Source organism: Neomonachus schauinslandi, chromosome 11 (assembly GCF_002201575.2).
Source record: "Neomonachus schauinslandi chromosome 11, ASM220157v2, whole genome shotgun sequence".
Classification (NCBI taxonomy): Eukaryota; Metazoa; Chordata; class Mammalia; order Carnivora; family Phocidae; genus Neomonachus; species Neomonachus schauinslandi.
Window position 1 is genome coordinate 27019321 of NC_058413.1, and position 27705 is coordinate 27047025.

Here is a 27705-nt window from a genome sequence, read left to right on the forward strand (position 1 = left end):
AAGATTAGGATTAAGGCAGTTTTGTTAGAGTCAGCTTTTCTGCACCACAGACTGTAGGTGGTTTATATGTATAGTCTTTCAAGACAACTGAAACAGACTCATTTGCCTTTAAATTCCTTTATCAGTTAGGAAAGTCTGAAACTCCTTCTGACTCATCAACTGCTCTTTCTCCCTTCATGCTTGAACTGTTTTCTTTTTCTACATCTGGTTCTCTCCAAACTATCTTCTTCAGATCATCTCTAAATTTCATAGAATCATAGGGATCATCTAATCTTGTTTTTGTCTTTCTTTGAGCTGCAGAACCTTCAGTTCAAGATGTGGAAGCTCAGTATTAAAATGAATAAGGTAGAGCTGCTTTTGCTTGAAGGGAGGCTTGGAGGAACACTGGAGCTATACCTAAGGGCTCTTTCTTCTCTATTAGCAGCTATGAATGGTCTCCATGGAACGTCTAGGACTTTTCAGAGCACAATTTAAAAACCATTAACTGGATCCAACCTCTCCTTTTTTTGTAAGGGGAACCAAAACCTGAAGAGAGTAGGTGAGGGGTGCCTGGTGGCTCATTTGGTTAAATGAGTCTTGGTTTCAGCTCAGGTCTGATCTCTCAGTCATGGGATTGAGCCCCCACTTTGGGCTCTGCGCTCAGTGCAGTGTCTGCTTCGGATTCTTTTTCCCCTCTCCCTTTGCCCCTCCTTGCTTGCTCGCCTCTCTCAAATAAAGAAATAGATAAATATCTTTAAAAAAAAAAAGAGTAGGTGAATTACTCATTGTCAGTCAGCTTGTAAGAAACATTCTCCATTTATCTTCTATTATACTATATAATATTTGTAGTCAGTAATATCCTAAACAACCTGTGTATTTTATAATGTTAGCTAAAATTTTTCTTGTAGTGGACATTGTGATAATTTCCCCAATATTCAGTCCACTTTATATGATCAGTCTGTCTCTAAGATAGTTAATATAATCTCCATTTTTCATGCCAGTGTTTGGTTCAGGAATGAGCCTGTGATCTGGTTCTGGCCAGCAGGAAATGGTTCAAAGAAAAATTTTCTTATTCTTTTAGAAGGAGTTCCAGGGAGAGACAGTTGCTATGCAGTACCTAAATTGGCCTCTTGTTACAGTCCCAACAATGGAAGAAAGAGGACAGTCCCAAGAATGGAAAGTGGAGAAATGAAAATATCCTAGTCTTTGATAATACCTAGTCTTTATTAAATATCCTCATCATTGAGTGCCTGAATCAACCAACACAAGAACCTGTCCAACTTTTTGTTCGTTTTTTAAAATTTTATTAAGTTTTATTTTTTTAAGTTTTTTAAGTTTTATTTTATTAAGTTTTTTTTTTTTTTGATGGTGGAAATCTATTTATTGAACTTGGCAACATGTCTCATTGCTGCAAAAAAAGTTCATAGACTTTAACTCTTCCTCTCTCGGGAATATTATCTTCAAACAATAACAAAACAAGTCCAGGATGTCCAGCACAGCAATGTTTACAAACATTGTTGTAATGTGAAGCTCTACTAATTGAGATTGGTTAAATACATTAGGAGGTGGCCTATCATGCAGGTATTAAAATTATGCTCTCCATTGATCTTTGCCGCATAGAAAGCTAACTGTAATACTAAGTGGAAAAAACATTTCCAAAATAGTAATTATTGTGTAATTTCATCTTAGTAGAAGTAAAAATATCTATAGAAAAAAAGCGTGTGTGCCTGCATGCACGTGCACACACCTACCCAGACACAATCTTAAATGTGCAATAGTAGTTATTTCCGGGTTGGATGTTCAACAATCTTTTATCTATGTTTATTTTTTTTCACTTTTTTTTATTATGTTATGTTAATCACCATACATTACATCATTAGTTTTTGATGTAGTGTTCCATGATTCATTGTTTGTGTATAACACCCAGGGCTCCATTCAGTATGTGCCCTCTTTAATACCCATCACCAGGCTAACCCATCCCCCCACCCCCCTCCCCTCTAGAACCCTCAGTTTGTTTCTCAGAGTCCATAGTCTCTCATGGTTCGTCTCCCCCCCGCCCCGATTCCTCCCCCTTCATTTTCCCCTTCCTGCTATCTTCTTCTTCTTCTTCTTCTTTTTTTTTTAACATATAATGTATTATTTGTTTCAGAGGTACAGGTCTGTGATTCAACAGTCTTAAACAATTCACAGCGCTCACCATAGCACATACCCTCCCCAATGTCTATCACCCAGCCACCTCACCCCTCCCACCCCCCATCACTCCAGCAACCCTCAGTTTGTTTCCTGAGATTAAGAATTCCTCATATCAGTGAGGTCATATGATACATGTCTTTCTCTGATTGACTTATTTTACTCAGCATAATATCCTCCAGTTCCATCCACGTCGTTGCAAATGGCAAGATTTCATTCCTTTTAATGGCTACATAATATTTTTTATTAAGTTTTTTTTTTTTTTTTTTAAAGATTTTTTTTTTGTTTATTTATTTGAGAGAGAGAGAATGAGAGAGAGAGAACACATGAGAGGGGATAGGGTCAGAGGACGAAGCAGACCCCCCGCCGAGCAGGGAGCCCGATGCGGGACTCGATCCCGGGACTCCAGGATCATGACCTGAGCCGAAGGCAGTCACTTAACCAACTGAGCCACCCAGGCGCCCTTTTTATTAAGTTTTTAATTGCAGTGTAGTTAATATACAGTGTTATATTAGTTTCAGGTGTACAATATAGTGATTGAACAATTCTATACATTACTCAGGGCTCATCATGATAAGTGCACTCATAATCCCCTTCACCTATTTCATCCATCCCCCTCACCCAACTCCCTTGTGGTAATCATCAGTTACCTCAGTTTGTCTCTCTTTCTCTCTTTCTTATTTTGCCTTAAAGTCCACATATGAGTGAAATCATATGGTATTTGTCTTTCTGTGACTCATTTTGCTTAGCATTATATTCTCTAGCTCCATCCATGTCATTGCAAATGGCAAGATTTCATTCTTTTCTATGGCTGAATAATATCCCATTGTGTATGTATGTACACACACACACACACACACACACACACCCCACCTCTTCCTTATCCATTCATCTATCAATGGGCACTTGGGCTGCTTCCATATCTTGACTCTTGTAAATAATGCTGCTTATAATGACAGGGGTGCATGTATCCCTTTCCCTTTGAATTGGTGTTTTTGTATTTTTTGGGTAAATACCCAGTAGTGCAATTACTGGATCATAGGGTAGTTCTCTTTTTAACTTTTGAGGAGCCTCCATACTGTTTTCCACAGTAGCTGCACCACTTTGCATTCCTACCAACAGTGCACGAATGTTCCATTTTCTTTACACCCTCGCCAATACTTTGTTGTTTCTTGAGTTTTTTATTTTAGCCATTCTAACAGGTGTGAGGTAACAACAGCTCATTGTAGTTTTGATTGGCATTTCACTGATAATGAGTGATGTTGAGCATCTTGTCATGTGTCTGTTGGCCATCTATATGTTGTCTTTGGAGACATGTCTGTTCATGTCTTTGCCCATTTTTAATTGGATTATTTATTTTTGAGGTGTTGAGTTTTATAAGTTCTTTATATATTTTGGATACCAACCCTTTATTGGATATGTCATTTGCAAATATCTCCCATTCCATAGGTTGCTTTATAGTTTTGTTGATTGTTTCCTTTGCTGTGCAGAAGCTTTTTATTTTGATATAGTTCTAATAGTTTATTTTTGCTTTTATTTCCCTTGCCTTGGGAGACATATCTAGAAAAATGTTGCTATGGCTGATGTCAGAGACATTACTGCCTTTGGTCTCTTCTAGGATTTTTATGTTTTCAGGTCTCACATTTAGGTCTTTAATCCTTTTTGAGTTTATTTTTGCGTATGGTATAAGAAAGTGGTCCAGTTTCATTGTTATGCATGTAGTTGTTCAGATTTCCCAACACCATTTGTTGAAGAGACTGTCCTTTTCCCATTGCATATTCTTTCTTGCTTTGTCAAAGATTAATTGACCATATAATTGTGGGTTTATTTCTGGGTTTTCTATTCTGTTCCATTGATCTGTGTCTATTTTTATACCAGTAGCATACTGTTTCGATTACACAGCATTATAATATAACTTGAAATCTGGAATTGTGACACTTCCAGTTTTGTTTTTCTTTTTCAAGATTGCTTTAGCTATTCGAGTCTTTGTGATTCCATATAAATTTTAGAATTGTTCTCGTTCTGTGAAAAATGCTGTTGGTATTTTGATAGGGATTGCATTAAGTGTGTAGATTGCTTTGAGTATTATAGACAGTTTAACAATATTTGTTCTTCCTACCCATGAGCGTGGGATGTCTTTCCATTTCTTTGTGTCCTCTTCAGTTTCTTTCATCAGTGTTTTATAGTTTTCAGAGTACAGGTCTTTCACCTCTTTGGTTAAGTTTATTCCTAGTAATTTTATTGTTTTCATAATTTCACTTTCTGCTGCTTCATTATTAGTGTATAGGAATGCAACAGATTTCTGTACACTGATTTTGTATCCTGTGACTTTCTGAATTCATTTATCAGTTCCAGTGGTTTTTGGTGGGGTCTTTCAGGTTTTCTATCTATAGTATCATGTCATCCACAAATAGTGAAAGTTTTATTTCTTTCTTACTGATTTGGATGCCTTTTATTTCTTTTTGTTGTCTGATTGCTGGAGCTAGGTCTTCTAGTACTGTGTTAAATAAAAGTGGAGAACCTACCCAACTTTGGACTTTCTCTTATGTGGAAGAATAAATGTCCTTATTATTTGTACGGTTTTCTAATACTAGTAACCAAAGCATCCTGATACTGACGCTTTGTTTTTTTAATTACAGAATAATATGTTTTGTACAAAATAATAGATGTTTAAAATATAAAATATGTTCATTTTATAACATCTGTATGATAGCTCACTTTTTGAGGGTCTTTTGGTACAAATTCCTTTGGCTCCCTGATTATCCTTTTTCTTCCATTCCTCCAAAGCTCTATCCTAAGGTCTCTTTCAGTGAGCTCTCATATTCCGTGATTCAGTCATTCACTTCATGCAGATGACTTTATATTTCCAGCCTCACATTTCCCTTAATCTCAGTTCTATTTTTTCAACTGCCTGCAGGTCATCTCCTTTTATGACTTACTGTAATTTCAGGGTCAGCAGGGCACACATTGGATTAATTCTTCATTCTTCATATCCCTCCTTTCTCCCTCCACATCCCCCCAAATTCATGCAACCCTTCTTTCAAAGGAAATCCTCTTGCTGACTGTGAAGATGAACCACTGCTGGGACATTGAAACCTCATTTGAGGGAATTCATCACATATAGCCTTTTATAATTTGAAAAAATATGAATGAAGGACTTTTTTTTTTTTTAATAAAACAACAACCTATGGCTCAGGCATAATGATTTGGGATTTTTTGGCTTTCTTAACAGTCTCAGAACATTGTTCATCTCTTGTTTCTTGTTGTCTTAATACATTTTCATCTGTTTCATCAGTGAAGCAGACTTCCCATTTCCTTTCCATTGTCATGCTTTCTCTTCCACATTTCATGGTTTTTCATTTCTTTTAGCTTCACCTAGACACTCTGGAATAATCTTTTTCCTTCATTCCCTTTGTCTACTCAATTATATCTTCCTTTAGAAGATCTCACATTTGCCCTTCTTCATTTCTTAATAGTATAGACATTTATCATCTCATGCCTGGATTAATAAAATAGCCCCTTAGCCAGTGTTCTTTTATCTGGTTTTTACTCATTCTTTAAAAAAAAATGTTATTTATTTATTTGAGAGAATGAGCAAGAGAGAGTGCACATGAGCATGAGCAGGGGGAGAGGGAGAGGAAAGGGAGCAGCAGACTCTCTGCTGAGCAGGGAGCCTGATGTGGGGCTGGATCCCGGGGCCCTGGGATCATGACCCGACCTGAAGGCATACACTTAACTGACTGAAGCACCCAGGTGCCCTTGGTTTTTCTTCATTCTTGTTGCCAAACTGGGTTACTAGTTTGATGCATTGCTTCTATGTGCCTGACATGCTAGATACTTAGTATATATAGAAGGAATGGGGTAGATTGAATAGTTCTCTTTTGCCTACCAAATCAAGTCCCAAATTTCTTTCCAGCTTTATTGAGATATCACTGACATATAACATTGTGTAAGTTTAGGTGTACAACATATTGATTTAGTCCCATACTTCTTTAATTGGCTTTTCAGAGCTTCCATGGTCTGGCCCCATTCTATATCTTCAACATCATTTCCTACTGCTTCTTAAGCATCTTCTGTTCTATTTCATGCAAAGTCTTTGTTGCAATCATCGTAATTCTTCATTATTCCTTCCTTTTTGCCTTTGCTCTCCTCCATATCCCCTCCCCACACTTTAATTCAACTTACTTGAATTAAACAGGATTGAGTCAGGAAATAGATGGCACCTTGGAATGGGTAAAAGGAAAGTTTGATGAAGAAGCTGTTTACAAAGTTAAGGGCAGGGTTCAGGGAAACCAGGAGGAGCATTGAAGCACCACAGGGATAGAAGCGGTGGGGGGATGATTATACCACGTAAACCTGAGGGGGCAAGGGAAGGAAGCAGATACTGGGAACCTGGAGAGAGCTGTAGGTGCAGTGACCTTTGGTAAAGGTAGAGAGCTATTGTCATTTTGTGTCCATGTAGGGAGGAAACAGGGAAATACCTCAGTCTGTCTTCCCAGCATACTGATTTGCTGGTGCCCTCCAGAGATTGAACCCAACCAGGAGCCAGAGGGCAAGAAAAATTGTTTGCTATATCCACAGATATCAGCACACAGGGGACAGAGCAGTGTGAAGAAAGGGTGGAGAGTGAGTCAGGACAGATAAATGGAGGATATCTGGTATACTATTCATTCTTCAAGGCATACCTCCTTTGTTCAGACTTTTTTCATTATTCAGTACATGTTGATTGTTCTCTTTGTACCGGCCATTAATTTGTCTGCCTGCTTTTCTAAGAGTCGAGTCCTATCTCTTGATCCATGTGCAGTTACTTTAGCAGTCGTTTTATGCAATGCACATATCTGAAAGGGACATGTGAACTAAAACCATTAATCCTTCTTCCTGGATTTTGAACTAGGTATTGAGTGGTTTTTATGTGGCATCTGAAGCTAGAACATGTAGAACTCTGGACATATTGGCAGCCCTATTTTCTGCTGCTCCTTTTTCAGCTTCCTGAGTATTACACTTTTGATTTTCCACCTACCTCAGTTGACTGTACTTCTCAGCTTTCTATATTAGCTTCTTCTGTAATCCATGAGTGTTGGAGTTCTTTAGGACCCAGTCATTTGCCATCTTCTTTCCTCTAACTAATAACTCTAAGTGATTGCCCCTATTTCCATAGCTTAATATACTATTATATACTACACTATATATATATAGTATATATTGTATATAGGAGATATATATATATATCCTATACACTGATACTTAAGAAATACGTGTTTACTTTAGAAGAAAGAGAAAATACTAATCAGTACAATGAAGAAAATAACAATTTCCTGTAATCTATCACCCTAATGAATGAACTTTTTTCTACAAAAGAGTTTTTTGTTATTATTATTTATTCAGTTCTTACATACAGTCTTTGAAAAACTAAAGTATATTAGTACACTGTAGGTTGTACTGTCACTGTTGACTGTAGTGGATGCCACTCCTACAGTGGTACCATTGTTGTTCATGGAAATGTGTTGTTACTAGCATTGCCCCTAAAGCCTACAACAGAAGGGTTTACAACAGTTCTTGTTCTTTGTGACACTGCTTCCTGATCCAATATCTGGGACAGGTGCATCTGATTAGCAGAATCTGGCCTCATGCTTATAAAACTAGTATCTGGCATTTCTGGCTCCTCTATGGACAGTGGACTTTTATAATGTAGAATTCCTCCAGAATTCAAAGGGAGTTCAGATACTGTGTAGTTAAGAACGTGAAAATCGGATTCTTGAGTATTTAATATAGTCAGTATACACAGAACAGCAGAAAAATAAATTACACACCAATTTAGAAGTTGGTATTTTAGAATTACAATGTGTTTGGATGATATCTGTTAAGCTAAGTGAACATGTAACTTCACAAATGAAGACTTCTTTTGTATCTTCCTCAATTCTAATAATCTGTAATGATGCTAGAGTTATTTTTCTGAATTACAAATTTTATGTCTTTCTTCTACTCAAAATCCTTCAGTTATTAATTCCTCATTGCCTATACGATAAAATTAAAGCTCTTTTTAGCTTGGCCTACAAATCCCTTTCAATATTTGAATCCTGTCAGATTTCTAGCCACAAACATGAATACTCTACTCCTCCCCCTCATCCATTACATAGTAGCTCCGGCCATAATCTATTCTGTTTCCCTGAAAAGTGCCATACTCTTTCGTGTTTCTGCACGTTTGTGCACGTACAGTCTTTTTGTCTAGAATGTCTACATTTTTGTCCTCTTTGCAAGTTTATCTTTAAAGACTCAATTCAGAAACCACTTTTCCTAATAATGCCTTCTTGATGCCCTCCACCAATCTTTATTTATGCTTCTATACATTCCTGTAATATAGCACTCATCACATTAGATTATGATTATTTCTCACACAAATTTTTCTTATTAGATGCTAATGAACTTGGAAATTGATAATCTTTTATTATTTTTTTTATCTCAGAAGATTTTTGTTAAATAAGTTGAAAACACCCTACTTCTGGTTGGTTAGTTCATTTGGTTAGTATCTTTTTAAGGGAAATTAGCTCTTTTTAAGGGAAAAAAATCATGCATTCTATCCCTGTAGCATTCCCACCTTGGCTAATTATCTTGCAAGGGAGCTAGGGGAAATAGACCTTGATGGACCAGTAGTATTATCTTGATATGTGAAATACAGTAAATTATAATGATAGGTTTAAAATGGACTTTAAAACTGTCAGAAAATACCTTGCTTTGATGAAATGTTTATACTGAACTTACTGTTTATATTTCTTATGTTAAGGAACTAAAACAAGTTACGTCAGACTTGATAAAGTCCAAGGTCACATGTCAACATAAGATGGGAGAAGAAAACATCCATTTAACAATTAAAGAACAAAAATTTCAAGAACTTCAAGAAAGACTCAACATGGTATTTAATTAAATGTATTCATGTTTATATAATTGTTTTCATAAAACGAGAATTCCAGGTTTATAATACAAAAATGTTCCTTCTTTGTAAAGTTAATATACATAGTAAAAAAAGATATTGTGAATTATTTTTTGTTATTAGGTAATTTTTGCCATTATCGGCAGGAATTTAAGACAAAATTTGTCTATAACCATTTTGTTTCCACTTTCATATAATGTCAGGTAATCTGTGGTACAGAGGTGTCTCCAGAAGAGCTTTTGGAGATGAGGAATTTTGTAATTTTTTAACGTGAATATTTATAAATTTGCACAGCGGCTGGTGCTTGGTGTCTCGTACCACCTTCATTTCACTAGGAGCCACTGCTTCACCAGCAAACGAATGTTGGTACCCTGGGGTAGGAGAAGGGTTCCTGACTCTCCTAAACGTATTGAGCACTGAATGAAATGTAGAATTTGCTGAATTTTATATCATAACTTTAAAATTACTCAATTTTTTTAAAGGAGTTGGAATTAAATAAGAAGATTAATGAAGAGATCACACATATTCAAGAAGAAAAAAAGGCAAGCAATCGTAAGATATTTTGAGAGCCAGTAAATATTTTTAAAAGCAGGTATAATGTGGGAAATAAAGAAGTTAAGTTAAATAACAAATGGAATCATGTCTAGGTCAGTTCCTGGCACATAGTAAGTACTCAGTTAGGGCCTATTGAATGGATACAAGTGTACCTTTTTAACCGGGTCTCACTATGCTCCATTAAAAAATAAATCCAAGGAATGGGGAGATGTTCATCCAAGGGTACAAACTTCAGGTATAAGATGAGTAAGTTCCGGGAGTTTAATGAACAGCATGATGGTTTTAGTTAACAAAACTGTGTTATATATTTGAAAGTTGTTAAGAGAGTAGATCATAAATAATCTCATCACACACAAAACTGGTAATTATGTGAAGTGATAGAGATGTTAATTAATCTTATTAGGGTAATCATTTAGCACTATATATATGTATCAAATCATGTTGTACAACTTGAGTTTATAGAATATGTCAATTATATCTTAATAAAGTTGGAAAATATTACATTAAAATATTTAATGAATAAATAGAATAAAAATAAATCAGTTTTTTCCTTGATAGTTTAGACTATTGGTACCCTAGCAGATAATTATTGAAATATATGTATGCTTAGAGCATGCATTTATAGGATGTTATACCCTCATTTGAATTTATTTGATATTTATAATTCTTCTATTTAAAAAAGGTCTGTGAAAGAAAAGTTCTCCTGTTTTTTTTTTTTTTTTTCTGCTTTTCCTCCATTTCATTCTGAATACATACTATGACATCCTAGCTCATTAGCAATATGACATTTCAGGAGTGATACATTTTCTGTTTTTAAGACAAGCCAACAAAAGTTTTGGTTTTAAATTCTTTACACTTTCCAGTAGTGTCTCATGATTTAAAAAAACTGTTAGTTATTTGAAAAACTCTTGGATATAGTACTTTGTAAGAAATCATATAATGTAATTATTTTGTATATTAAGTTAGTAAAATGTGGTACTAGTTTATTTCACTGTCTTATTATGGTGTTAAAATTAAACTATAAAGGTAAGTTAAGAAATTAGAAAATATAGTTTAAGAATTAATTTAGAAACATACCTACAATCTTAAAATTCTTCCAACTGATATATCATATTTATACTTTTTTAAAGGATATCATCATTTCTTTCCAGCATATGCAACAGTTACTTCAGCATCAAACTCAAGTTAGTACTGAACTGGAAGCAAAGTTGAAGGTGTTAAAAGAAAATAATCAGGTTGTATATAGTGATATAGATAGTATATTTCCATTTAAGAGCTTTACCTGTCTAGGTGCATTTATCTGCCCAACTTTATCTGAGATCATTTTGAATTTTAGGGATAAGATATGGCCTTCATAACTTGGTATCAATGTCTAAAGTAATGAACGTATTTTTTTTTAACATTTAAGTTACTATTTAAATGTTCAATTTTATCAAGTATCTGACTTAATTTTGTAAAAGATTGGATGGGATTTTTTTTTCTTTGTCTTAGAATTGTGACCAAGACCAAAACTGAAAATAGAAGAGAGTAGTTAGTGAATTTCCAGAAATTAAGGGCAGGTCCAAAAAAATGATTGGAGGGGGGAAGAAGTTATCGTCACTGATGTCTTGGGAGTGGGAGTTCAATAAGAGAGGCTTTTCTATTACATCCCTAGTTGGGAGGGGGAGTACATTTTCCTTCATAAGCTAAATGAAGGAGTCTATGTGAAAATCATGTAAAGACTGGGGTACAAAAAGGGGAAAGTGCCATCTTGTTTTGTAGATGGATGCTTGAGATGCTGTAGAAACTCAAAGGTCCACTCTGGTGTTGCCAATAGAGTAAAATGTGATAAGTTCATGTGGAAGAACTTGGCATATGTTTCTTGAAGTTTGGAATTATACCAAGAACATATAGACTAGTGCACAGTTATGGTCCAGAGATTTTTTTTTTTAAAGATTATTTATTTATTTATTCATGAGAGACAGAGAGAGAGAGAGAGAGGCAGAGGGAGAAGCAGGCTCCCAAGGAGCAGGAAGCCCTATGCGGGACTCGATCCCAGGACCCTGAGATCATGACCTGAGCCGAAGGCAGATGCTTAACCATCTGAGCCACCCAGGCGCCCATGGTCCAGAGATTTTAAGGACAAAAGTTTTTGGAGTGATATGTACCAATGGGGCTTGAAGTGTATTATCCTTGTTCTGATACTCTATGGCCCAGGAAAGGTGCAGAAGAGAGAACTTTGGTGGTTTCTTGGCTCCACATGAAGGAACATGGAGGTTAGTGGAAGGACAGAAATTGTCCTGTGTGCCACTGGCCAAGTGATGGGATGTCCAATTCAAGAGAAGGAGCTGGGCACGTGTTCCACTGGGGTGACTAGTGGAAGATATTTGTGCTCCTCTGAAGGGATTCTTGGTAATGAAGGTGAAGCTGAACATTTCTCAAGAAAACTACAGTCGCCTCCCATGTAAAGACCACTATCAGCGGAGGCCAAGGCCAACTTCCTGGGTATGTAATCAGTGCAGTTGCATGGGGACCCATACTCAGAAGGGCTTTGTGCTTCAGGCTTAACATTCTGTGTTCACTCTCTTGAAATTTTTATTAATTTTTTTTAAAGATTTTATTTATTTATTTGACAAAGAGACACAGCAAGAGAGGGAACACAAGCAGGGGGAGTGGGAGAGGGAGAAGCAGGCCTCCCGTGGAGCAGGGAGCCCGACGTGGGGCTCGATCCCAGGACCCTGGGATCATGACCTGAGCTGAAGGCAGACGCTTAATGACTGAGCCACCCAGGCGCCCCGAAATTTTTATTAATTTTTGTCTCTGAATTTATGTTTTGTAAATTAAGTCTGATGGGAAAATGGAGCACGCATTAGGGGCTTAGAGCCTAAACTTTCTCTGTCTCCTGCTGCCTCGTAGGACCAGTTTTTGACTGCTGGCTTTGTTATCCTGGGCCCTGCCTGGCCTCATCCTCTTTGCATCTGCCCCACCACTGTTGTGGTCACATTGGTGGGGAAAGGTCTGTGTTCTACTGTTGTTCCTTACTTTTGGTGGAGGCCTAAATATAACAGGGAGGGTCTGGGTCCATTGCATGTGCCCTACAGCATCCTGTCTCAGGTTGGCAGTGTGTTGGCACATTAGGTAGATGACTTGGCAGGGAGTCAGTCCTCAATCCAGATACTGAGGTATATCCCTGCCTGGCAGTTGCTGTGGGTTGGGGGTTACCCATCTGCCATGGATTGGGGCAGAGGTCCCATGGGAAAGAAAGGTTGACTTCCCCACCTCCAGCCAGGGCATAGTACATGGGTCTAGTAGCTTGCAGGAGGTAGAACCCCATAGCTGGTGGATCTTGCTTGTTCTGAGTTGTGTGATGAGGCCCTTAGGCATCTGTGAGGATTTGCATTTGCCCTGTGAATATCCCCCTGCCCAGGGATCCATGACATTAAATAGAAAATAAAAAACACCATGATAAGTTGACAGGGAGAGAAAGAAGGAGGGGGGGGGTGTGGTAACCATGAAGGAAGGAAAAGGTTTTGTATTTTAGTACCTTTAATAGTGCGTTTTCCCTGCTTTTTTCATCTTGCATTGGGCCCCACAAATTATGCTGACTTCATCATCATTGAATGGAACCACACTTAACCTGAACAATGCAAGATTTGTCTCCTCACCATTGATGTTCTTTGACTAATCATGTAAAGAGAGTTTTGCTCTCTTCATTTCTCTTGCCTATCCCCAATACTGTAAAACTTAGACCTGGGAGAGGGAAGAAGCATTCTGGCATCAAACTCTTCCTTCCTTTTCCCCTTTTCACCTCCTCCAGTAAGACTAGTGAAAAAATTTCTCTGAAAGTCCAGATATAAGCAAGTATCCCCCCACGTCCTTTACCCACCCTACAGATAGAGGAGTGGGACTTTCTCTAATACTTTGAACCTTCTCCCAAGAAACATAGAATAGAATTTACCCAAATTCTTTATGGAGTAGCAGTTATCAGGATTGTTTTCTTGTCCATTTAAAGGAGTTGAAACAGATTTTTTAGGATGAACAAAATGTTAGTGAACAGCCAATCCCATCATTTCATTTCATGGTGAACTAGAGATCCAAAAAGTGTAAACGATATAGTTCAATGCTTCCTAATTAGTGGTAAACCCAAAATTAAATTTTTTTTTAGGATTTTATTTATTTATTTGAGAGAGAGAGAGAGCGAGAGAGGGAACACAAGCAGGAGGAGTGGGAGAGGGAGAAGCAGGCTTCCCGCCGAGCAGGGAGCCTGATGTGGGGCTTGATCCGAGGGCTCTGGGATCATGACCTGAGCTGAAGGCAGATGCTTAATGACTGAGCCATCCAGGCGCCCCCCAAAATTAAATTTTTGACCTGATTCTACTCTAACACCGTTTCTACAACACTACAATGTTATTGTATTCTTCCTAGATCGGTGAGACTGCCACCTTTGTTAGATCACTTATTCTAAAACCACGACTTTTAAATTACCCTTCACGAGCTCTAAATGCAACGTTTATGTGTTGTTGAATTCTGTGGAGTGTGCAGTAGTCACAGAGACATACAGTCACGTGTTTCTTTGAGTTAACGAAAACTCTAACTATGGTCCCAGGATCTTTTACCTCTAAGTGCCAATATCTTAGATAATCCAGATGCCTATTTAACTAGCACCATTATTATTTGAGCCTTGATAGTACATAGAGAAACTAGATTTCATATGGAAATTTCATGCAAAGTATTGACAAGAACAAGATAGAATTGTCAGCTTTTTATTTTGATAAGTAAGGACATTAAAAATAAGCAACACCATCTGTCCTCACTTTTATTTTATAAAAAAGAATATTTTAGTGCCACATATTAAGGGTATAATCTCTGAATAGATACAGTCCTTTACAAGAAAAGACATTTGGTGACTTGTATAGACTTTGTTTGCCATTAACTAGTGAAATTTTGTCATGGATCAGTACTTGTTTATAGACTGGTGTTGGAGAACCACTGATAATATAGTATAACAAAATATTAGTGTTGAACTGTTGCTGAAGATTATGCTGCGTAGATATCTCAAGTGTTTTTCTTGAGGAGCATTCTAATTCTACCTGTATTAAAAGGGATCATTACTCTTCATAATGGCCTACTTTTTTTCAGTGCTCTGCAATCATGCTGTCATCTGTCTCATTTTTTTAATAGTACAGTTTGGAGCATAGAGACCTGAATTCCCATGAGAGAGAATATTTTCTACTATGATTTAATTATAGTTTAGTCTAAACGTAGTGTAGTTCTGCTGCTGTAGTCATAGTGTTTAACCAGAATAATTTACTTAGTTTGCTCCTATAGTAATAGTATTAGCCAGGGTTAAATTACTTCATTTTTGGTATATTAAAACATTAACAGATGATTTTATTTTGACTTGCTGCAATATTCATTTTTTGTCAGAATGGTTTTTGGGTTTGTTAATCCAGATACAAATAATTTTCTGATAAAGTCTAAATTCCACGAGAACAGTAACAGTTTCATGCATGTAGCATTAAGAGCCTAAAAGAGTATCTGGCACACAGTAGGAGCTCATTAAATTTTATTAAATTAATGAATGATTAAAAATGAATAAATTCAGAATCTTTATAAGTTCAGATATTGCCAGATCTGGGCTTCTGGTTAAACATGTTGAATTGAACCTACACATTAACTTCTATTTCCTTCTGAAACTGTAATAAAATGACATTAATAAATCCACAAGGACAAGTAAATAAAGAGAAGAAACAATAAAAATTAAGTTTTAAGTGGGAACAAAATGGAAAATTAGTAATTTACTTAGCAAATGAAAGAAAGTTAGAAACTCCAGTCAAAGCTGCAGGAATGCTCAGGAATTGCAGCATCATGTGTCTCTAGAAGTGGATGTGCAGTGGAAGCCAAGAGCTAGAAGGTCTATATAAAAAGCTAGAAGCTGGGGCGCCTGGGTGGCTCAGTCGTTAAGCGTCTGCCTTCGGCTCAGGTCATGATCCCGGGGTCCTGGGATCGAGTCCCGCATCGGGCTCCCTGCTCGGCAGGAAGCCTGCTTCTCCCTCTCCCATTCCCCCTGCTTGTGTTCCTGCTCTCACTATTTCTCTCTCTGTCAAATAAATAAATAAAATCTTAAAAAAAAAAAATATTTAAAAAAAAAAAAATAAAAAAAAAAAAAAAAAAATAAAAAGCTAGAAGCTATCTTACCTCCCAATTCTTTTCCCTACCCTGCACAAGAAGGCACTGCCTGTCTTCTACTTGGCAGAAGATTGGAAATTTATGTTGGAGAGTTTGAGGGACAACTGAGGTTGGGAAATCCAGTAGTATTCTTGAGACAGCTTATACCAGGGAGAGCTGTTTGTTAAAGCTGTTGTCATTTTGCGAGCTGGTTGTAAAACTAGTGGTGGCTTGAAATTGCCCTTGGTTGGAATGTTTAAAATTGACAAATGCTGTAAAAAAAATTTTTAGAGCCAATTTACCGATATGTTACTGAGAAAATTATATTGAAAACAGGGTGGAAATCTAAATACTGAAATCTGAGACCTCCCTGCTCTGTTTCCCCATTTAGAGGACAGCTAGCTTTACCACTTCCAGACAGGAGAATGAAATTTCCTCTCTGGGGAACTAACTTGCTCAGGCTGTTCAGTGAAGTGCTCCCGGTGAAATTGCTCAACCAGATCAACCTACAGTGAAGCCCATCATTTGACAAAACTTTCAACCAGGTTTTTAATACTTCATTCTGAATATGAACATGCAGTTAAGGATCACTGGGCACTTGAAGAAAGTCTCTGCCATGCAAATCAGACAAAATGAACAGGGTAATGAAAAAAAAAATTTAGAGAAACTAAGAAAATACACACTATTAAGAGAAATATATTTATTAATCCATAAAAACAAGAATTAGGAGTCTTTAGATAAAGAAACACTCAGAATTAAAGAGAAACTTTAAAATAAATATTTTAGCAGACATAAAAAGTACAGTGAAAAGTATGGAGGGTAATATTGAGATAGTCTTCTAGAAAGTAGAATCAAAAGACAAGAAGATGGAAAACAGAAGGGAAAGAATATTAGGGATTCAGTCCAAGAAGTCTAATGAGTTTCAGAGAGAACAGGGAAAATGGAAGGAGAGGAGATGACCAAAGAAATAATATGAGAATGTAACCTAGAACTGAAGAATTTGAGTTTGTTTTGCTCAAAACCAATGTATATCATTATGAAATTTTATACTAAAAGAGAAAAGATTCTAAAACTCTGTGGAAAAAAGAATTAGGTCACATATAAAGGATTAAGAATAAGAACGGCAACATAATGGCTTCAGGCTTCTCACTGGTAGTGCTGGAAGATAGAAGATAATAGAACCATGCCTTCAGTGGTTGGGGAGAGATTGATTTTTTTTTAACATTTTGTTTATTTATTTGAGAGGTAGAGAAGGAGGGGGAGTAGAGGGGGAGGGAGAGGAACAAGGATACTCCTCGCTGAGTGTGGAGCCCTACATGGGGCTCAGTCTCATGACCCTGAGATCATGACCTGAGCCAAAATCAAGATTTGGAAGCTCAACTGACCAAGCCACCCAGACACCCCCAAGAAATTGATTTCTAAAGCAAAATTGTACTGTATTCAGCCAAATGAATTGTTATGTGTTGGTAGAAAAAAGATATTTTCAGACATGGAGGGCCTCAAAAAATGTGCCATCTGTGCCTCCTTTATCAAGAAGTAATGGAAGGTTTGCTTTACCAAGACAAGGGAATAAACCAGGAAAGAGGAAACAATAGGATTTAGGAACCAAGAAACCAACCGCAGAAGAGGGAAGGAAATCCTCAGAGGTCACCTGATCAGTGTAGCAAACTGAAAGAGCAATAGGTCCAAATTATAATGGAAGGATGGAAAGTCTCCAAAATGTGGAAACAGAGTCTCTGAGGGGTGCCTGGGTGGCTCAGTCGTTAAGCGTCTGCCTTCGGCTTGGGTCATGATCCCGGGGTCCTGGGATGGAGCCCCGCATCGGGCTCCCTGGTCAGTGGGAAGCCTGCTTCTCCCTCTCCCACTACCCACTGCTTGTGTTCCCTCTCTTGCTGTGTCCCTCTGTCAAATAAATAAATAAAATCTTTTTTTTTTTTAAATGAGAGTATCTGATATAGGGAGTTTCTTTTAGATGAGGGTATGGGTCTGGACAGGAAATGATTGACATATCTAATATGTTTAAGAACATAATACTCTTGGTTATTTATTATTATTAAATAGATATGGTAGTATATTCTCTCACATCTCCTCTAAACTTTGATTTGTATATCTTCCAAAATATGGTGTTATCAGTATAGATACTGAATTAGTTAAAATGTTAAAATAGTAAGCATCTATTAAATAAACACATTGTAAATATTTAGAACCTGCTCTATTATTTGCCTATAAATTAAGAAGAACACATGACTTCTATAAAAATATTTACATTATCTTGAAGTAAAGGCAGGCAAAATAGGTATTCATTGCAGGCTATCAAAGTGCAATAATGTTCTTTATGTGCTAGAGGAGAATTTTAATGTTAAAACTGTAGAATGCTTTTTATTAGGTATTTCCATAATTTTACATAATTACATCATTACGTATTGGTATTCTAGATATAATTGAGAACTCTTTAAATAGATGGAATACTATGAAGCCTTTAAAATGAGATAGATCTGTACTTCATGGTATGGAAAGTAAGGAAGAACTACTCTTTTTTTTTTTTTTTTTTAAGAAAAAACAGATTGCAGAAGAACATGATATGTATGGTATGGTCTCATCTGTATTTAAAAAGATATATTTTATATACTTGTATGCTTAGAGACAATTTCTGGAAGGCTACGCAAGAAACTGTTAGAATGGTTACCTCTGGGGGAGGAGAACTGGAGAGCTGATAGAAGGACATGTTACCTTTCTTTCTGTATCCTTTGTGTGGCTTGAAATGTTTACCCTGAATGTAAATAACTTTAATAATGATAAACAAGTGAACTTAATTCCAGATGTATTAGACATGTAGGTAGAGTTCTTAACTATTTATCTTTTTACAGAAGTTTACTTGGATTATCAGCAGACATTGAAGAAACCTAGTAATATTGGTGACAATAATTTAATAACTTTAAAACCCTTGTCTTAGAAAACAGTATTTTTACTCTTAAAGGTTTTTTTGGGGGGGGAGGGTGGTGTAGTGGTGATTATATTATGTTAATTTATGAAGTAATAAGTTAATATGGTAAATATTGAAGCTGTACTAAAAAAGTGTTAATTTGAAATTAAAAATTAAAATTGTATTTAAGGGTTTTCTAGCCAGTTAATTTCTAAAATAAACAGATATGGAAAAAATGTTCTGTGGTGGTTAAAATTTTGTAGTAGAGTTAGGCTGGATTATGCTACATTTCATATTTTTCAATGCTGTACTTTATATTACTTTTTCAGGACATTAAAACTTATGCAGTGAAACTGAATAATGGCAATGTTTTTATACCTTTTTATAGCCATTTCTTTTTCATAACCTCCCCCTATTTCCTGTTAACTAAACTATAAGCACCTTTCTGTTAATTTATGAAAATTATTGTTGAGATAGCACATTATCACTGATCTGTGTGGCACTTTCAGCATGTTAGAAGCAAAGGTCCAAGCAACATAAAACACATCAAAATTCATTAATGTGGTATTGATTATTTTTTGGATAATTAATTTTATTGCAGACCCTTGAAAGAGATAATGAGCTGCAAAGGGAGAAGGTAAAAGAAAATGAAGAAAAGTTCCTTAATCTTCAAAATGAGCATGAGAAGGCACTGGGAACTTGGAAAAAGCATGTAGGTTTATTAAATAATAAAATATTAAAATAATTTAAGTAGTTGTAGACATTCAAAATAACTATTAAATGCTAAGAAAATATTGCAAAAATAATATAGGAATAAAGTCAGACACATATTCTTCTTGAACTTGTATTTCCAAGAAGTAAATGCTGTTGAAAAGCTAAATTTAATAAAACTGTCTATAATGCTTTCATGCATGAAAAATCACAGATTTGCATGTGTGTATATTTATAATAGTATAAATATTGATATATATAATTTGAATGACTTCCCATATGTGACAAAAAAATTTATCTTTTCATGGAACAATTACATAGTATTTTAGAAAATGATTAAAATAATTATATAGGTGCTATTAGCTGATCTATTTAGCTTTCCTCAACAGTTTTGTTGACCTGTATTAAAGCCATGTTTAGAACATGTATACAGTAGTTGAGTTCTGTAGTATTAACATTTTATCATAAAGAATTGATATGTTATAAACATAGCTGTTTCCTTAAGCCACATCCATTTATTTTACACTAAATTTTCATTTTAGTAAAGTAGATAATAAAAGTATGAAATGGTATAAATTAAAGTTGTAAAATATAAAGGTTCACTTTAAAGATTGGTAGACCCCAAAATTGATTATTCTATTTTAATATGTATTTTCATTTCCTTTCAATTCTTTTAAAAGAATTAACACAGTAGAAAGTCACTATGAGTTTATGAAAACTATATTTTGGGAAAGATGATATTTTGGACTATTATACTAATTATGCTATATTTTTCCTAATACTATAATAATATAACATATTTTATACTAATATGTATCCAAATACCAGTTTGATAAACATTTTCTTGTAGACAATTTTGATATAAATTGTTATATAAGTAACTCTTGAGTTTTCACTTCATTCCCAGCTAACATGTTCCCTTAATTTGTATTTTGGAGAGATCAAGTCTTCACTGATGAATTTAGTTAAGATTTGTCCAAATCTCAAAAAGTATTTTGTAGTTACTTGCATCAGAACACTAAAAAATGCTTACTCTTTATAGTTTACTATTAAGCAACAAGCATGTAATATTCATTTTAGCTTCAGCAAATTCACATTGCATCCTAACACTTCCTTCTCATTCCCGATGTTTAAGAACCATGGAAATGGTACTGTCAGGATAAGGAAAACTGTAAAGTGAAAAGAGAATATACTGGAATATGTCAACCATGCCAAAAAGAGATTAGTTGCACTCAGAAAATTAAAATTCATTTTTCCCTGAGACCATAGCCATGCCCCTCTCACAAGGAAAAAATCAATTGAATGAAGAAAAATATGCATTCAGTTTCACTGGTGAGGCCTCAGTCTATAAATTTGTATGATATTGGTTTTGTCTTAGGATTTTTTAGCTTCTACAGTCATTTCACTTCAATATGCTTTAGCACTAAAGAGAATATAGTTAAGTAAGAAAAAGCTGAGGGTGCCTGGGTGGCTCAGTCGGTTAAGCATCTGCCTTCAGCTCAGGTCATGATCCCAGGGTCTTGGGATTGAGTCCATCAGGCTCCCTGCTCAGTGGGGAGTCTGCTTCTCCCTCTCCCCTTTCTCCTCCCCCCTGCTCATGCTCTCTCTCTTACGCACGCTCTCTCAAATAAATAATCTTTTTTTTTTTTTTAAAGAAAAAGCTGCTATGGTTATATGTAAGAGTTTTCTTGAATGGGAGGTCAGATCTACTCTTTAATTGTATTTCTATCTCTATGTAAGTTTTTCACCATTCTTGAGTGAAGAACAGTGAAAGTATTCCTACTGAGTTTGGATCAAGATGGGTTTTTAAAACTTAAAAAGATACAGACAAAAATAAGATGGAATCATACAAATGGCTATTTCCCCAAAAAACAGTGAAAGAGATATTGTACAAATAAAATTTTGTGAATATTTTTAGACAGTATAGTTAAAATTCATTTAAATATTACAAAACAGTGTATGTGTATCTGTTTTCATTTGACTAGTTCTATAGTAATGGGTATATATAGACAAAAAGACAATAAATGAGAATGTTCAGAAATTATTTAGAGGAGAGGGCAGGTCACAAAAGGAATTTAATTCACACCATTTATTGAGCATCTACTGTGTGTTAGGCATTATTCTAGGTACTGGATTTTGAGAGATGCCTAAAATACAAAAATCAATAAAGAGCTCACATTCAAATGGACAGATAACTATGAAATTGACTGCAATAGCATGGAGTGGTTTTAGTAGTATTAACAAATTACTGTGAAAGAACAAAATAAATCTTATCATTTAGCTAAGTTGGAGAAAGTTTTAGGGAAAAGATGACACTAGTTTGGCCTCGAAAGATAAATAAGGTTTCACCAACAATATGTGCCCATTTCCTATACTTCTCTTTCCATCTTGTTGGCATTCCATTTAGTAAAGAATGGGAAAAATCATGGAGGCGTGAAACTGCATTTTCAAGGGTGATGAGCAGTCTGATTTGAATAAAGCATAGGATATGTGGAATGTGACATTGGAAAATAGGTTGAGATCATCTTCCAAAAGGCTCCTTACTAAGGAAGTTGAATTTTATAAGTAATGGAAAGCCACTGAGAATATTAAAGCAGAGAAGTGACATAGTCAGATCTGAGTTTTAGAAAAATAACTCTTACAACAGTATGGAGGATGGCCTTATGGAGAGAGACCAGCAAGAATACTGTAAATAATCTAACCTTGAACCCATGAGGGTGTGAATTAGGGTAGTAGTAGTGAGAACAGAGAAGAGGAATAGATGTAAAGAACATTTAAAAGTAGAATTGTCAGGATAGTGATATTTTTTATATAATAAAGATTAGAAGGAGAAAGGAGTCAAACATGACTCTGAGATTAGTATAACTAGTAGAATGATAATGTCATTAACTGACATAAGAAATGTGAAAGGAGAAGCAGATTTGGGAGATGAAAATAATGTGTTTAATTTGGAAGCTGTTGAATGTATAGTGCCTGCAGGACATCTAGCCTAATGCATACTATGCATTTGGAAATAAGAATCTAATCTTAGGAGAGAAGTTGGGAGATGAGATACAGATTTAAGGTTTATTAGCATAAAGATAAAATTTCAAGGTATAGTTATAATCATCTATTGAAGGAGTGGAGAACTATAGAAGAAGGCTAAGAAAAGAAAGAGTAGTGTGTGTGTGTGTTGGGGCAGGGTGGGAGGGGGAGCCTGGTAAGAACAGTGAGAAAGGTAGGAGGATAAAGGAAGAGTAATACCATGAAAACAAAGAAAAGAGCCTGTTCCAAGAACAAGTGGTCAACATAGTCATGCTACAGAGCTGTTAAATGATATGAAACTTGGGAAAAATCCTTTTGCTAATTTGCAGGTTAAATCTGTGGGGTGGGGGGGAAATCTGTAGAACAGTGAGGGCACGAGTCAGGTTGTTAAGGAGTGATGGGAAGTTAGAATTTGAAAGTAGTCAAGTGTGGACTTTTATATTAAGGAAGTGGGAGGGGCGCCTGGTGGCTCAGTTCGTTAAGTGTCCAACTCTTGGTATCAGCTCAGTTCATGATCTCAGGGTTGTGAGATTGAGCCCCGCGTCATGCAACACTCTCAGTGGGGATTCTGCTTGAAGATTCTCTCCTTCTGCCCCTCCCCCAACCTATGCACACTCTCTCCTCTCTCTAAAATAAATCTTTAAAAAAAAAAGGAGAGAGACAGTAATTGGGTCAAGGAGAAAAATGAGTTAAGGCTGTCAGAAGAGCATATTCTTTTTGTAAGGTTTGTTTGTTCTAGTTCTATTTGTAAGGCTGAAGAGAACATGCTGGTATAGTGGGAAGGATTGTGAATAAGCAACAGAGAAAAGATTAGTGCTAGAACTAGGCCTTGAGGGGGATAGGAAAGGATAGGATAAAAAAACTCATGGAGAGTTGAGCCTTGGAAAAGAAGGACCTTGCACAGTTAGATCTTTAAAAGGTTAAAAATAGATGAGTGAAGGGAAAGTAATAGGTGAGTTCATGTCTGTTAGCCTCTACAGGGACTCAGTGGCACTTACTTTGTCTTATATTTGAGGTTCCCAAGAAAGAGTACTCCCCCAAGAAAAAGATTATGAGATTTTAAATAGCCAGTGAAAGCCCCATTTATAGATGTAAATATTAGGCTGAAGTGTCAGTTATTTTTGCACTACTTAGTGCTCAATACTCGTCAGTCAGTTGAGTTAAGATCTGTATGTCTGATTTGCAACAAGAAAATAAAACTTCAAGAAAGTAATGAAGGTGTAACTTTTAGAGAATTTTAAAAATAATTTTTCATTGCTCAATACTCGTCAGTCAGTTGAGTTAAGATCTGTATGTCTGATTTGCAACAAGAAAATAAAACTTCAAGAAAGTAATGAAGGTGTAACTTTTAGAGAATTTTAAAAATAATAATTTTTCATTTGTAACAAGAGGTCGGTTAATGTAGTAGTTAAGAATACAACCCATATATTTAGCTTTGGGTTTTGATCCCGACTATATCCACCTGATCTTGGCAAATTACTTAAACATATGTGAGCCTCACCTTTCTCACCTGTAAATTGGGGATTTTTATGAGTATGAAATTATACTTATTAAGTACTCAGCCCAATTCAATAAATGGTAGCTCTCAATATTAGTAATTACTTTGGGATCATTTTTATTTTTTTACTATTTCTAAAAGCTTGTGTTAATAAAGTATCTTCATACAAAACATTTTTTTTAAAAGATAGATTTATTTATTTGAGAGAGAGAGAGCACGAGAGCGGTGGGTGGGGAGGGGGGGGAGAGGGAGAGGGAGAGAATCTCAAGCTGACTCCCTGCTGAGTGCAGAGGCTAACCCAGGGCTTAATCTCATGACTCTGAGATCATGATCTGAGCTGAAACCAAGAGTCTGATGCTCAACTGACTGAACCACCTAGGCACCCCCATACAAAACACATTTACATAACTGTTCATTTTGGTTAAATTTTATGTTAGGTTGAAGAACTTAATGGAGAAATTAATGAAATTAAAAATGAGTTATCATCACTTAAAGAAACTCATATTAAGTTACAAGAACATTACAGTGAATTATGTCATCAGAAGAAGTTTGAGGAAGACAAGAAGTTCCAGGTAAAGTTCAAGTGTTTGGGGGTACAAAATTTAAAGAAATTAGGACTATTATTGATGATTTTCTCTCTGCTTTGTATTTTCAGTGTCTCAACTTCTAAAAAATGAGTATAAGCATGTAGTCTGTGATACATTTTCAGTTAATTTTTGTGTACAGTATGATATAAAGATTGAGGGTCATTTTTTGGACATGGATTTCCAGTTGTTCCAATACACACATTTTTTAAAAAAGACCTTTTTTCTCTCATTGTACCTTGGTATGTTCTTTGAAAATTAGTTGATCTAATATATGTGTGGATCTATTTCTGAATTCTTTTATTATGTTCCATTGATTATATGTTTATCATTAAGTCAGTATACAACACTGTGTTTATTACTGTAACTTTGTAAGAAGGCTTAAAATGTGGTAGTGCAAGTCCTTGAATTTTTTTTTTTCTTTTTCAAAATTGTTTTGGCTATTCTAAGTCCTTTGCATTTCCAGATAATTTTTAGGATCAGTTTGTCAATTTCTAAAAGACAAGTCTGTGGGATTTTGGGTTGTGTTGAATCTGTATATTAATTTGTGAAGAATTGACATCTTAATATTGAGTCCTCCAATTCATGAACATGGTATATCTTTACATTTATTTAGACATTCTTTAGTATCTTTCTCAGAAATGTTTTGTAATTTTGATCGTGTAAGTCTTTAAAATGTTTTGTGAAATTTATCCCTGAATATTTCATGTTTTAGAATCCTGTTATAAACAGTATTTTAAAAGTTAATTTTTCTAATTGTTTCTTGCTAGTATATAGAAGTAAAATTTGATTTTTATACATTGACCTTGTATCCTGTTACCTTTTAAAATTTATTGTAATGGTAGGGTTTTTTTTCCCCCTAATTTTTGGGTTTTCTGTGTACATTATCATGTCATCTGTGAATTTAAGGAAGTTTTTTTCCTTCTGCTTTGTATGAATTTAACTTTTTTCTCAATTTAGTACAGTAGCCAAGACCCTCTAGTACAATGTCGAATGAAAGTTGTGACAGTGGACTTGCTTGCCTTATTCCTCCATTTCAGATGGAGAATTTTTAGTCTTTTACCATTTCATATGATGTTAGCTATAGGTTTTTTGTATATGTTTTCAGATTGAGGAAGTTTCCTTCTGTTCCTAGTTTGCTGAGTTTTTATCATGAATGGGTATTAAGTTTTGTGAAATGGTTTTTCTGTATTAATTGAGATAATAATTTTTTTCTTTATTCCTTTTAATATGTGGTTATTAACCAATTAATTACAGTAACTGATTTACAAATTTAAAATAACCTTGCATTCCTGAAATATGTATCTTCTTTTTTATAAATGGCTGGATGTAATTTGTTAATGCTATGTTAAGGATTTTGCATTGATTAGGAATACTGATCTGTAGGTTTTGTTTGTTCTTTCTTTGTATTCTTTTGGTCTGGTTTTCATATCAGAGTAATAATGACTTCATAAGATGAGTTAGAATGTGTTCCCTCCTCCTGAAAGAGTATTGTGTAGAATTGGTATTCTTTACTAAATATTAGATAGAATTTGCCAGTGAAGCTATCTATGCTTTTTCTTTGTGGGAATATTTTTAATAACAAATTCAGTATTATTTAGAGGGCAGCTCACTCTATTTCTTCCTGTGTTGGTGTGCAGAAGAAAATAATTAACAGAGAGGCCTGTGAATGCTGTCCTTAGAAAGGCCTGCTTATAAAGTTGGCCCTTGACTGACACCTGGAAACTTGGATCTGGAGAAGGTTCCCCACCATTACCTAACTGCCAGGAGTGGCTCACTGTGCCTAAACTGTTAGTCAAACATTGTGGTTTATCTGAACATCTGTTTTCTTACTGGGAGTCTGGAGTTCTAGCGCATGCTAGGCAGATAGTGCCTGAATGACCAGCACCCAAAAAACCCTTGAGCACTGAATCTCTGATGAGCTTACGTGGTGGATGAAAATTCACGCTTTTTGTCACAATTCACTGCTGCAGGAATTAAGCATTTCCTGTGTGACTCCACTGGGATGGGACTCTTGAAAGTTTGCACCTGGGTTGCTGCAGACTCCACCCTGATATGCATTTTCCCTGTGCTGTTTTTGCTTTGTATTCTTTTGCTGTAATAAATCTTAGTCATTAGTACAACTGTATACTGAGTCCTTTGACCTTCCTAGCAAGTCACGGAACCAGGGGGTAGTCTTAGAGACTTACACCACAGTCATTTTTGGTAATTTTTGTCTCTCCGGGAACTTGTCCTTTTCATGAGTTGTCAGATTTGTTGGCAGAGAGTTGCTCGTGATATTCCTTTATTATTACATTCCTCTCTAGGATCTGTATTGATTTCTTCTTTTTCATTTGTATTGTCCTTTCTTCTTCTTCCCACTCCTCTTCCTCCTTTTTCTTCTTCCTCTCTCTCTCTCTCTCATTAATTTAGCTAGATTTTCAATTTTATTGGTCTTTTCAAAGAACCAGGTTTTGACTTCATTGATTTCCTTCTCATTTTTGTTAATTTACTATTTCATTGGCTTTTGCTATTAACTTATTTCCTTCATCATACTTTGGATTTGATATGCTTTTTTCTAGCTGCTTAATTTGGAAACTTAGATCATTGATTATTGGTCTTTCTTCTTTTCTAATATAAGCATATAAAGGTATAAATTTTCCTCAAAGCATTGTTATAGCTTCATTCCACAAATTCTGATATGTAGTGTTTCCATCCTTATTCATATTTTAGAATTCCTTTTGTAAGGTTTTCCTTGATCCATTGGTATGGGCATAAACCATATGGGTATCATCTATAACTGTTGTTTAATTTCCAAGTATTTGAGAATTTTCCAAATATCTTTCTGTTAGTGATTTCCAATATAATTTAGTTGTGGTCAGAGAACATTTTCTATAAGACTTTATTCCTTTTAAATATAAATATATCCTTTTAAATATAAATATCCTTTTAAAAAAGACTTTTTAGCCAAGCCCATTATCTATCTTGGTGAATATTTCTTTTTTTTTTCTTATTTAAAAAGATTTTATTTATTTATTTAAGAGAGAGAGAATGCACACAAGGGGGGGAGGGGCAGAGGCAGAGGGAGAAGCAGACTCCCTGCTAAACAGGGAGCCTAAGAGAGACACAGGACTCATCCCAGAGATGCAGGACTTGATCCCTGAGATCATGACCTGAGCTGCAGGCA

The 27705-nt window shown here is 35.6% G+C and overlaps 1 protein-coding gene across 1 annotated transcript in view; it reads left to right on the forward strand.

Annotated features, from left to right (window-relative positions):
- Positions 1 to 27705, forward strand: part of CCDC73 (coiled-coil domain containing 73) — a 113651-nt gene that overhangs the window by 70854 nt on the left and 15092 nt on the right. Inside the window, exons 9-13 of the mRNA XM_021685340.2 lie at positions 8951 to 9079; positions 9580 to 9639; positions 10783 to 10887; positions 19324 to 19434; positions 24393 to 24527. Of these exons, the coding sequence (XP_021541015.1) occupies positions 8951 to 9079; positions 9580 to 9639; positions 10783 to 10887; positions 19324 to 19434; positions 24393 to 24527 (540 nt within the window). The remainder of the gene's footprint in view (positions 1 to 8950; positions 9080 to 9579; positions 9640 to 10782; positions 10888 to 19323; positions 19435 to 24392; positions 24528 to 27705) is intronic.